The sequence below is a fragment of the Mus pahari genome, chromosome 18 (genome assembly GCF_900095145.1).
Source record: "Mus pahari chromosome 18, PAHARI_EIJ_v1.1, whole genome shotgun sequence".
NCBI classification, from domain to species: Eukaryota; Metazoa; Chordata; class Mammalia; order Rodentia; family Muridae; genus Mus; species Mus pahari.
Window position 1 is genome coordinate 2,917,368 of NC_034607.1, and position 11,930 is coordinate 2,929,297.

Sequence of the window (11,930 nt, forward strand, 5' to 3'; positions counted from 1 at the left end):
TTGTACACCAGGCTGGCCTTGAACTCAGAAATCCGCCTGCCTCTGCCTCCCGAGTGCTGGGATTAAAGGCGTGTGCCACCACGCCCGGCTTTTTCTGTATTTCTAAAGCCTTTTTCTTTTGAGAGCACAGAAAGCCACTCTGGCTATTAAGATTCAAATATGAAAGTGATCATAACCCATATTGAGCCAGTATCAATGAAGTCATCTATTCATATTTTTCCTCTAAAGCCATTATATTTCCCATCCTTATGCAGCTGATTTTTTAAAGATGTATTTATTTGGGCTAGAAAGATAGCTCATTGGTTAAGAGCACTGACTGCTCTTCTGAAGGTCCTGAGTTCAAATCCCAGCAGCCACATGGTGGCTCAAAACCATCTGTAATGAGATCTGACGCCCTCTTCTGGTGTGTCTCTAGACAGGTACAGTGTACTCACATACATAAAATAAATATATAATTTTTTATAGATGTATTTATGCACCCTTTCCACCATGAATAAATAAATACTCTAGACAATCAAGGGCTGTCTCCTCTCTTAAAGATGGTCATGGGGGAAGGCCTTAGTCATACAGAATTTTACCCAAGTCTCCCACAGAAGGCTTTTCCACGCTTCTAGAGCTAATCCAGCCTCCCACCACCCTCCAGGGCTCATCTCAGGCCCTCCACTCCAGTTCTCAACTCTTCACAGTTCCCAGCAGCATCTGGGCACCCAGGGGTTTGAGAGCCACAGGCTAGGGCCCATATCTTAGGCTGTATTTTGTCGAGTGGTGTGCCAGAGGCATCACATAAACCTGGCATCCCAGTGGGAGAAAGCAATGCAGCCCAGTGCCCCTGCATTTCACCTCCCCAATCAGCAATCCAACCCCCCAGCAGAGAAACCAAATGCAGAACCACAGGGGTTTCTATCCTATCTTTGATCATTTACTTCCCTGATAAAAAAAACAGACAACCTTTATATTTATGACAAGCCTTAATCAGCACAAGAGCTGGGCAGATATCTATCCTCTACACTACTATGCCTATTTCCCAGCCAGTAAGCCATTATCTAAGTCCCCATGTCTCTGTCTGGGCTGCTCCAATTAGACAACTCACATGGCCATCATTTCACAACTCACCCAATCCATGCCCGCTTCCTCCTCCCTTCACCTTCTCGCCGTCATGGTGCTTCTCTTACAACCCCACCCTCATCTCTGCTGCCCAGCTATTGACTGCAGGCATCTTTATTCACCAATGAGAAGTAACTTGGGGCCGGGCGGTGGTGCATGCCTTTATTCCCAGCACCTGAGAGGCAGAGGCAGGTGGATTTGTGAGTTCGAGGCCAGCCTGGTCTGTACAAAGTGAGTTCCAGGACAGCCAGGGCTATACAGAGAAACCATGTCTCAAAAAAAAAGAAGTAACTTGGGGGCAAGGTCACATAGCATCACTTGGTTCTCTGGGGCAACTAGGGCTTGCACTAAGCATTACAAAGCATAGCTCATCTATATAAAATGGCAACCACGAAGAGGCTGCAGGCTCTTCCTTTAAGGCCAGTTAGATTTCCAACTGTGGTTAGGTAATTTACACCAGGGTTGTTTGTGTTCATAGTGAGGGGTGTCTGTGCATTTTGGATTGGTCTATATCTTGAAGGAGGAAGCGCCCTTTCATAGGTGCTTTCTTCAACTTGGCTTTAGCTACCCCACCCCCAGTCGTCAGGGCAGCCCTGGATTGGCTGCCCATTCTTTCTGGCTTTTTGAGAAACTGAAACTTAAGGCCTGCCATGGCAGGCAGCCTGTCTTAAAATGGAGGAAGTTAGGATCCCTCTCTCCATCTCAAACCCTTGAGCAGAATCCAAGGGTTAGCATTTTATTATGAGCTGGACGGTGGAGGGTGGAGACCTGGTCTTTGATGACTCCATCAGGGGGTTAATAACATAGAGCTTGCATATCACAATGAGTGTGACCAGGCCCCAGGATCCAGACAGAGCTGCAATAAGTGTAATCCAAACAGGCTGACCCAGTTTCCTTTTCCCCAGTTCCCTTTGCCTCTTCCTGTCTTTTAGGCTTTTGTCTACCTTAGCCAATGACTCCTCCACACTCTTTAACTTATCGACAAAGACACAGCACCTTTCCCCCCGAGCTTTACACAGTCCGCCATGTTGTAAAGATTGGAAGTCTTGTTCCCGCTGATTTCGAAGGGCAGTCTCCCTTAGAGAAGTTAATGAGGTTTTGGGCTTGGATAAGAATTTCCCTAGTTCAGCTAAATCTGCATCTATGGCAGAGCTTAGCGCTTTATAATTCTCATCTTGGAAGTTGAAGGCTGATGCGCCCAGGATCTCAGCAACGGTAGCCCGCTTCGCTCGAGCAGCTGGGAGTGGGGATAGTCTGGTCCCCGTCTCATCAGAGTAATGAAGAATTCTAGGGGCAAGCTGGACCAGTATACAAAATCCATTTGTGAGGTTAAGGGCCTGGGTGTGGATGCAAGATGTCAGCCCAGTAGTGCATGCCCACCATGTATTGATGGGGGGTATAATGTAAGCATCTCCGTCGGGGGCCTCCTGGATGCTGTTACACAAATGTCTATGGGTGTGGGGTATTGTCCCAATGCAGAGTCCTTTCCCCTTCATTAGCTCTAAGGTTAGTCTCCCTTTACCTGGGTACTGCCAACGACAATCCTTGTTGTCAGTAGAGGTGGTATAGTTTCCGGGAACGGCTATTCCTTCATAGTAGGGTGGCTGGGCATCCAAGCAGAGCCAACATTTATTTGTAAGCTCCAGCTTAGAATTATTCAGTACCAGGTAAGTGGCCTTAAGCAAGTCCCATGGTCCAGACCTGGGTCTAAGTTCCTGAGAAATGGGGACTGTGAGTTGTGATTGAGTCACCGTGAGTCCAACAGGGGGCAGGGCTGGTTTGGGGCCTAAAGGCATCCCCTGTCCAGCAGAGAGTCGGATCGTAAACATTACTCCATAGTCATATCCAGACACATACAGTCTTAGTCCCCATGTCTTTCCCATTTCCCATCCCACGCTTTCTTTTCCCTTGGGGGTGAACTGGACTGTAATGGGGTTACAGTTGGAGGAACATGGCCCACCAGCATCGTTTGCATCGAGCTTGGGCTGCAATCCATTTCCCCATCCTTGGGATTCCAATCCAGGCCTCCTTTGGACCTTGATGAGGTCATCTTTTATCGGTGGTGTCCAGGAGATGGACCCAGTTGACTCACAACCCCAATCTGCACAGAAGTATGACTCTGGTCCTCCACAGGTAGCCGTCAGCTGTGGAGACCTCCCCCCTCCAGGGCAGATATAGAAGGGGGCTCTCTGAAGCTCACTGCGTTGAGCTGGATGTTGACACCCCCATACGAGGCCCAGGGGATCCCAGGTCCCATCTGCTAGTGCACACAAATCAAAAACGAGATCAGGAAACCAAGTTCCAAAGGGGGCGAGGCGTGAGGTAGAGTTAATTACAGTCCCTGTAGCAGTGTTAGTTATAACCCACGTGAGGTTTTGGGGTTCACGGGGCATAGAACTAGTTTGGACCACAGCTATAGAAACCAGCAGAGTCAAGATCTGCAATGTCTTAGCTTTAGGGAATCTTGTGGATGTCATTGGAGTCTCCATCCCGTCTGGGGCACTTGGTAGCGTCTCCCGTAGTTAACTATGCAGCTGTTGGGTCGACTCTGTGCGGAAGATTTGACATAGGGCAGTGCGAATGGGCCCAGAATCAACTTCAATTGAGCTTTGGTTTGGTGACTGTGTCTTGCGATCCAGACTTCATCACCTGGCTGGAAGCAATGGTGCTTAGGTGGGAGAATGACCACAGATCTGCCATGTCTAGCCCAATCCGTTTCTGTACCTTGTAAAGGGCCTGTAAGCACTCTATCAAATTCTGCTGCTTGAAGTCTACAAGAATTGTCTACAGCTGGCATGAAATTTTTCTGCCTGATTTCTCTTTCCGTGTACTTTTGAATAATACAAAGACAACTTTACACAGTACACAAGAGATTATCCCAACGGGCCTCTTTTCTTTCTTTCTTTCTTTTTTTTTTGGTTTTTCGAGACAGGGTTTCTCTGTGTAGCCCTGGCTGTCCCGGAACTCACTCTGTAGACTAGGCTGGCCTCGAACTCAAGAAATCCACCTGCCTCTGCCTCCCACTCCCAAGTGCTGGGATTAAAGGCGTGCGCCACCACTGCCCGGCTAGCAGTGGCTTCTCAAAAGCACTGCGAACTTAAGTTTCCCCTCTAGGTTTGAGCTTTAGTGGACCAGCTGGAGTGCTTCTGCCTTTGGGTCCCCTGCCCTTCCTTCACGTGGCTCCATCACGCAGTGAGCGCTCAGCACCTAGAGCCCCTTTCCTGTTTTACCTGGGTTAGATCCGAGGATCTCCCGCGAGTTGGCGGTGCCCTCCGCTACTAAAAGCCTGACACGGCCTTCAGCACACCCCATCAGTACGCTTTCTAAAAGCAGAAGAGAAATACAAGCAAGAGACGCGGAATGCACGGTGCATTTACCAACGCCAGGGAATTACCAACCTTTTATTCCCTACAGCCACAGCTCCCAGCAGCCCGGCACTGCTTGGAGCAGCCCGAGACAAAAGTCGAGCTGCAGAAGGCGAGTCTGGAGAGTGCGCTCCAAGCACGAGGGCTCACTAGCGCTGTCGTTTTCCCGCGCACCAGACACAAGGACCCCGGGCTGCCCGTGGCGGCGCCTGACCCGAGGACCCCGGGCTGCCCGCGGCGGCGCCTGACCCAGATCCAGGTTCGTCCCGGCACGCGCGTTCCCGTCCCCCCGCTGCGCGAGCCACCCTGCTCGACCGGTCCGGCAGCGGTGGGCCGCGCACGGACCCTCGGCATCGCGCACGCACAGGCGGAGCCAGGCCGCCCCCCCCCCCCCCGCGAGGACCTGAGTCCGGAAACGTTCGCTGTCACAAAGGGGGACACGTGGGTGCCGCTGGCCGGGCCGCGCTCCCCGCAGCGGGAGAGCTGCCTCCGCCGTCCGCCACCTCCTCCCCGGCCGACCTGTGGGGCCGCGGCCGAGGCCGCCCGAGTGTGATCGCCGCCTTCAGTACGTACACGCGGCGCGGCCTCCCCTCTCCAACCCGAGGGGACGGGCGATCGGGGTCCCGCCTCCTCCAGGCGCTGCTCGCGGCTGCTCGGCCGGGACTAGGGTCCGGCCGGGCGCCTGCGTACCTTGCAGCACGTGCTCAGGTCCCCTCCACAACCTGCCCCGTCTCTCCTCAGGTCACTGCACCGCGTTCGGACCGTCCCTGCACAGCCATGTCCATCCTCTACGTCTCTCCTCACCCCGACGCCTTCCCCAGCCTTCGAGCCCTCATCGCTGCCCGCTACGGGGAAGCTGGTGACGGTCCCGGATGGGGAGGCCCTCACCCCCGCATCTGCTTGCAGCCTCCCCCGAGCAGCCGGACTCCATTTCCCCCGCCTCGCCTGCCCGCCCTGGAGCAGGGGCCTGGTGGCCTATGGGTGTGGGGGGCCCCGGCTGTAGCTCAGCTGTTGTGGCCAGCAGGCCTGGGGGGACCCGGGGGCAGCCGGGCAGCTGTCCTGGTCCAGCAGTGGGTCAGTTATGCTGACACGGAGCTCATACCCGCTGCCTGCGGGGCGACCCTGCCTGCCCTGGGACTTCGAGGTCCTGGTCAGGATCCCCAGGTGAGAGGGAAGACGGAGGGAGAGATTCTCGCTACACAAACAGGATTGGCAAGACCCGAGGGAGGAAGTAGGTTGTCAGGCGGTTGCATCTCTGTCTGCCACCTGGTGTAGTAACTTTGGGAACACTTTAACTTCTCGAGCCTTGGTCTAATATGTCTGAGAATGCAAGATGATGAAATCCCTTCATTCCTCCGGGGGTGTGATACATGAGCGCCCGGGAACGGAGCGTGGTTTTGCTGTTTTCCCTAAGTTTTGGAGTGCGTGTGTGTCTTTAAATTAGGTCTCGCTGTAGCTGAATGGCTCGGAACGAACGCTCTGGTGTGCCAAGCATTCCCAAGTCTGTCTTTGGGTTTCTGTTGCCATGTTTAAAACATGACCAAAAGCGCTTTGGGAAAGAAAGGATTTGTTTCAGGTTACAGCTCTCCATCACTGAAAGAAGTCAGGCCAGTGACTGGAAGCAGAAACAAACCGAGGCCATGCAGGACCTATACTTTCTGGCTTGCTCCCCACAGATGTTCAGCCTGCTCTCATATCGTCCAGGGCTGCATTGCCAGGGGTGGTATCCCCTACAATGGACTGGCTCTCCGCATAATCATTAGTTAAGAAAATGTCCCCACACGCTTGCTTACCCACAGGCCAGTCTGGTGGGGACATTTTCCCAATTGAGTTTCCCTCTTCACATGGGCCACTGGCTCAGGTGAGGTTGACAAGGCCCTGGTTGGCAAGTGTGACAGGGGTGCCAGATGTGAGCGGTTTTACCTTGAGCTGTAGGGAAGACTGGGGAGAGATGAGACTTGCTGGGAGAAGTCAGGGGAGGCTTGAAAGAGAGGAAGGGAGAGGACAGATAACCCACCAGATTGTTTCTGTGAGTCCTTCCAGGGGAGACCTGTGCCTGCCTTAACTGAAAGCTCCGCCCCTGCAGGGCAGGGAGAGCATGGTGGATACTTAGTGTCACTTCAGTGGGGGAATGAAGGAAAAGCGCAGAACATGAGTGACTTCATATCCGGGTGGGCTAATAGAAAGCCTCATTCCTGCGGGGTGGTGGTGCTTCAGACCTGTGCTCATTTGTGTTTTTTCTGGGTGAGATCTATTGATGCCCAGGCCTGACAGTCTTGCTTCATATAATCCTTTAACTTTAGAGCCTGCTATATTTCCTTGGACTCATAAATTTAAGTGTTTAGTGATACCTTGTTGGATAAATCACACACACAAAATACTTGTATGTATTTGATTTTTATTTTTATGTAAGTGTTTTGCTTGTGTGTGTATGTACACTTGTGTGCCTAGTAGCCAAGGAGTCTGGGGACATGTAACATGTTGTCTATAACTGGGTTTACAGACTGTTGTGTACCACCATGTGGGTTCCTGGAACCAATCTTGGGGCCTCTGTTAAGAGCAGCCAGTGTTACAGGGGCCGATCTGTGTCATTCACCTCTCCAGTCCTATAGTGTATATATTTCGGGGGCCTCCTGCATGCTGTGCTAAGTACTCTCCACGGAACTCAGCCAGACAGTGTTGCTGTCGCTTTGAGACAGGGTCTTAACTGTGTAGCCTTGCCTGAAGTGGGACTGCTTGTGGAGGCTGGAAAGCTTTACAGGCAGGCCCCCTGCCTTGCCTTCTGAGACCTAGGGTTACAGGCATGGACCACACCCAGGAGAACTATTAATAGTGACCTTGTGAATGAGGAAGGAAGTAGCCTGAGACCTGGTGGTCAATGGCTTGAGTCTGGGAAGGTCATGGACCGGTGGAGCTGCGGCCCCTCACCTTGCCCAAATCAGGACCCTTCTGAGGGCGTGGAAATGACCCTTTCATAGGGATCGCCAAGAAACACATTGGAAGACAGATATTGGGACTCACTACCACAGCAATGCTACAGTTATGAAGTAGCAACAAAAGTAATTTTATGGTGGGAGGGTCACCACAACATGGAGAGCTGTGTTAAAGGGTCTCAGCATTGGGAAGGTTGAGGACCACTGAGATAGAAGGTTGTAAGCCTGTCATAACCCTTTCCTTTCCTGTTAGGCTGCCCTTGGGGCCCTGGGCAAGGCCTTGAACCCCTTGGAGGAGTGGCTCCGGCTGCACACCTACCTGGCTGGGGACGCCCCCACTCTGGCTGACTTAGCTGCCGTGACAGCCTTATTGCTGCCCTTCCGATACGTGAGTCACTGGAGCTTGGGGAGGGACAAGTACGTGCCCCTTAGACTTCCTTACACGGTGACTATGATAATTTTTTGGTTCGGTTTGGTTTCTCGCAGGTTCTGGACCCTTCTGCCCGCCGGATCTGGGGCAATGTGACTCGCTGGTTTAACACTTGTGTCCGGCAACCGGAATTCCGGGCTGTGCTGGGAGAAGTGGCCCTGTATTCGGGGGCCAGGTCTGTCACTCAACAGCCAGGTGAGGATGGGAGACAGCAGAGGGGACAAGGGCCCCTTTTATCTTGAAATCCCGGGGCCATCAGGTGTGGAGGCTGTGTGGGTTGAGGGTCAGAGATGATCATCAATCTTGAGGCAAGAGAATTAGATTCAGCACTCTTCACAGAGGGTCCCCGGCAACCTTTAGTCTGAATTTCTGTGCCTCTCTCCAGGCTCTGAGGTCACCGCACCCCAAAAGACACCTGCTCAGCTCAAGAAAGAGGCAAAGAAACGGGAGAAACTAGAGAAATTCCAGCAGAAGCAGAAGACTCAGCAGCAGGCCCCGCACGGAGAGGTAGGGGGGGGCAAAGGCTGAGCGGGAGTGGGTGGAGCCTTGTTGAGGAGGCTAATGCTTGGGTCTGTGTCTTCTTCCTTCTGAACAGAAGAAACCAAAACCAGAGAAGAAGGAGAAACGGGACCCTGGGGTCATTACCTATGACCTCCCTACCCCACCCGGGGAGAAGAAAGGTGCTACTGGCTGGGGAAGGGCCTCAGCTCTGGCTGCTGCCTCTGTTCCCCTCTGCTGTGTGTGTCCTGGCTTCCAGCCTGCTTAGGGAGGGTTAGCCTCAGGCCTGGCCTGTGGGAATGGCAGACGGCCTCTTCCTTCTGGCCTAACTTGAGTCTTTACTGAGCCCTCTTCTCCTTCTCCCAGATGTAAGTGGCGCCATGCCCGACTCCTACAGCCCTCAGTATGTGGAGGCTGCCTGGTACCCTTGGTGGGAGCGGCAGGGCTTCTTCAAGCCAGAGTACGGGGTGAGTGCTTACTGCTGCCCCGACCCAGAGGAGGCTGGAGGAGGAGGGCAGGACTTTAGGAGCCATGCCTGGGAAGGGATGCCATAGGCTTTAGCATTTGCCCCTCCTTCTCCACCACCAGCGCCCTAGTGTGTCAGCACCAAATCCCCGAGGTGTCTTCATGATGTGCATCCCACCCCCCAACGTGACAGGCTCCCTGCACCTGGGCCACGCGCTCACCAACGCCATCCAGGACTCCCTGACTCGATGGTGAGCTCCTGTTTGCGCCTCCAGCTGGTGCCCTCTGCCCTGCTTGGCTCCATTCTCTCTGCTGCCTAGGCTCCCTCACCATGGTGGCCTTGTCTGGCCCCTCAGGGGTGGCTTTCCTGCTTGCTCCCCAATGAGCGTTCATCAGTCTTTCCTATTCAGGAAATCTGTCAGCGCAGCCGACTTCCACATCCTTCTCCCTCCCGTCTGTCTCCTGAGAAGGATGTTATAGCCCCACTGTCGCAGCGCTGGGGACCGGGCCTGTGGCATGTAGACACTAAGCGCACAGTCTACCTTGGACCTGCACCATTGGTCTGCAGCAATGTTCCTTTGGATTTTAACGAAGGCATGAGCAGACTCTTGTTGCTGAAACGTACATCTCCTTGATCTTCCTACCCAGGCCCCTCCCTTCCAGAGTGGAGTCCTTGCTTATTAGCAGTCAGAGCACATCTTCCCGGGTCTGTCCTAGCTGCCTCTGTGTGTATCCACAGAGTTGTACCATTCAGTGTGCTTTCCAGGATACACTGGTCCTTAGACGCTGGGGGGGGGGGGGGGGGGGGGTTTTTTTTTTTTTTTTTTTTTTTTTTTTTTTTTTTTTTTTTTTTTTCTTTTTTTTTTTTTTAAAGATTTATTTATTTATTGTATGTATGTGAGTGCACGGTAGCTGTACAGATGGTTGTGAACCTTCATGTGGTTGCCGGGAATTAAATTTTTAGGACCTCTGCTCGCTCCAGTCAACCCTGCTCACTCAGTCCCTGCTTGCTCCAGCCCAAAGATTTATTTATTATTATATGTAAGTACACTGTAAGCCAGGCGTGGTGGCGCATGCCTTTAATCCCAGCACTCAGGAGGCAGAGGCAGGCGGATTTCTGAGTTTGAGGCCAGCCTGATCTACAAAGTGAGTTCCAGGACAGCCAGGGCTATACAGAGAAACACTGTCTCTCAAAATCAAAAAAAAAAAAAAATAGTACACTGTAGCTGTCCTCAGACACACCAGAAGAGGGCATCAGATCTCATTATAGATGGTTGTGAGCCAACCTGTGGTTACTGGGATTTGAACTCAGGACCTTTGGAAGAGCAGTCAGTGCTCTTACCCACTGAGCCATCTCGCCAGCCCTTTTGTTCTTTTCAAGACATGGTCTTACTATGTAGGTTTATCTGTGCTGTCCTGGAAATGACTCTGTAGACCAGGCTGGCTTTGAACTCAGAGATCTGTCTTCCTTGGCTTCCTAGGTACTGGAGGGAAGGTAGATGTTATTCTAGACCAATCTTCCTTTCTACTTTACTTTCAAAGTTTGACTTAAGTTATATGCGTGCATTTATGTGGGTCTGTGCACATGAGAGCAGATGCTGGCTGGAGCCAAGGGTGTTGGATGCTTCTGGCGTTAGGGGTGATTGTGAGCCGCCGATGTGGAGCTGGAAATTGTACTCTGGTCCTTTGGAAGAGCAGCACATGTTCTTAATAATCACTGAGCCGTCTCCCCAACCCCTCTTCCTTTCCTTTCCCTTTCCCTTTCCCTTTCCCTTTCCCTTTCCCTTTGCCTTTCCCTTTCCCTTTCCTTTCCTTGAAAAGATTTAAATCTAACCAGCAAAAGTTGTAACTCCGAGTTGGAGAAGTGCTTCAGTAGGTTTGGTTCCTAAAACACCAATATGGTGACTTGTCAGGCATCCTTAACCCCATTTCCAGATTTAAATCCTCTGCAGGCACATACATGTTTGTGTAGGCAAAACACCCATTTATAAAGTTAAAAAAAGTTTTATAGCCAGGTGTAATGGCAATGCTGGCAGGAGTATGGCCAGTTCAAGGCTAGCCTAGGCTATGTCGTGAGACCATATCTCTAATAGTTGATCCTTAACTTTTTCCAATGTTCAACAGTTTCTCCTGGGCGTGTTTACTTGTCCTTGTATACAGGCTGACTTCATTTTTATTCTTTTTTTTTTAATTTAAAAATCATCTTAAAAGAATTATTCTTATATATATGAGTACACTGTAGCTATCTTCAGACACACCAGAAGAGGGCATCTGATCCCATTACAGATGGTTGTGAGTTGGACTCAGGACCTCTGGAAGAGCAGTTAGTGCACCTAACTGCTGAGCCATCTCTCCAGTCCCTAATTTAAATTTTTATTAAACATGAGAATAGTATTACTATATAGTGTACCACATGAGTGCTTTGTGCCTGCAGAGTCCAGAAGAGGGAGTTGAATCCCTTGGAACTACAGTTAGAGACATTTGTGAGTCACCATGTGGGTGCTGGGCTTTGAACCTAGGTCCTCTGGACAGGCAGCTCTCTTTACTGTTTCTTGAGTTGAGATCTCATGTTGGCTAGGCTAGCCTGCAGCTCCTGGCGACCCTCGCTGCTATTCTCAGTAGCTGCGACTACGGGTACATGCTCTGGAGTCCAGCTCTTGATTTACTCATCTGTCCATTCTGTTTTCTGTTCTTTGTGTACTAGTGTTTTGCCTGCGTTTGTCTGGGTACCGCTTGTGTACAGTCCCCGTGACCCCTTGGGACTGGAGTTAGGTAGTTGTGAGCAGCCATGTGAAGCTGGGAGAGAACCTGAGTCCTTGAGATCCTCAGCCCGTGCTCATGACCACTGAACCTGTGCTCCTGTAAATGAGCAAACCTCCAGGCCACCCTACCCCCGTTTTGTTTTTTTGTTTTGTTTTGTTTTGTGGCTTTTAAATTTCCTGTCTTAGGGGTTAGTAGCCCAGAATGGCATCAGGCTAAGTGAGTTAGGTAACCAAGGCAGGCCTTGAACTCCCGACACTCCAGCCTTCCCCTAACAAATATAGGGAGTGCATGCATGAGCTGTTCTACACAGGTTCTTTGTTTCGCTTTGTTTTTCGAGACAGGGCTTCTCTGTGTAGTCCTGGCTGTCCTGGA

The 11,930-nt window shown here is 51.6% G+C and overlaps 1 protein-coding gene across 1 annotated transcript in view; it reads left to right on the forward strand.

Moving 5' to 3' along the window:
* The first annotated feature begins 4,708 nt into the window (after nucleotides 1–4,708).
* Nucleotides 4,709–11,930, forward strand: part of Vars (valyl-tRNA synthetase) — a 14,893-nt gene continuing 7,671 nt past the window's right edge. The window contains exons 1-8 of the mRNA XM_021217564.1: nucleotides 4,709–5,034; nucleotides 5,211–5,633; nucleotides 7,656–7,790; nucleotides 7,889–8,027; nucleotides 8,218–8,339; nucleotides 8,428–8,512; nucleotides 8,697–8,797; nucleotides 8,919–9,046. Of these exons, the coding sequence (XP_021073223.1) occupies nucleotides 5,247–5,633; nucleotides 7,656–7,790; nucleotides 7,889–8,027; nucleotides 8,218–8,339; nucleotides 8,428–8,512; nucleotides 8,697–8,797; nucleotides 8,919–9,046 (1,097 nt within the window). The 5' untranslated portion in view covers nucleotides 4,709–5,034; nucleotides 5,211–5,246. The remainder of the gene's footprint in view (nucleotides 5,035–5,210; nucleotides 5,634–7,655; nucleotides 7,791–7,888; nucleotides 8,028–8,217; nucleotides 8,340–8,427; nucleotides 8,513–8,696; nucleotides 8,798–8,918; nucleotides 9,047–11,930) is intronic.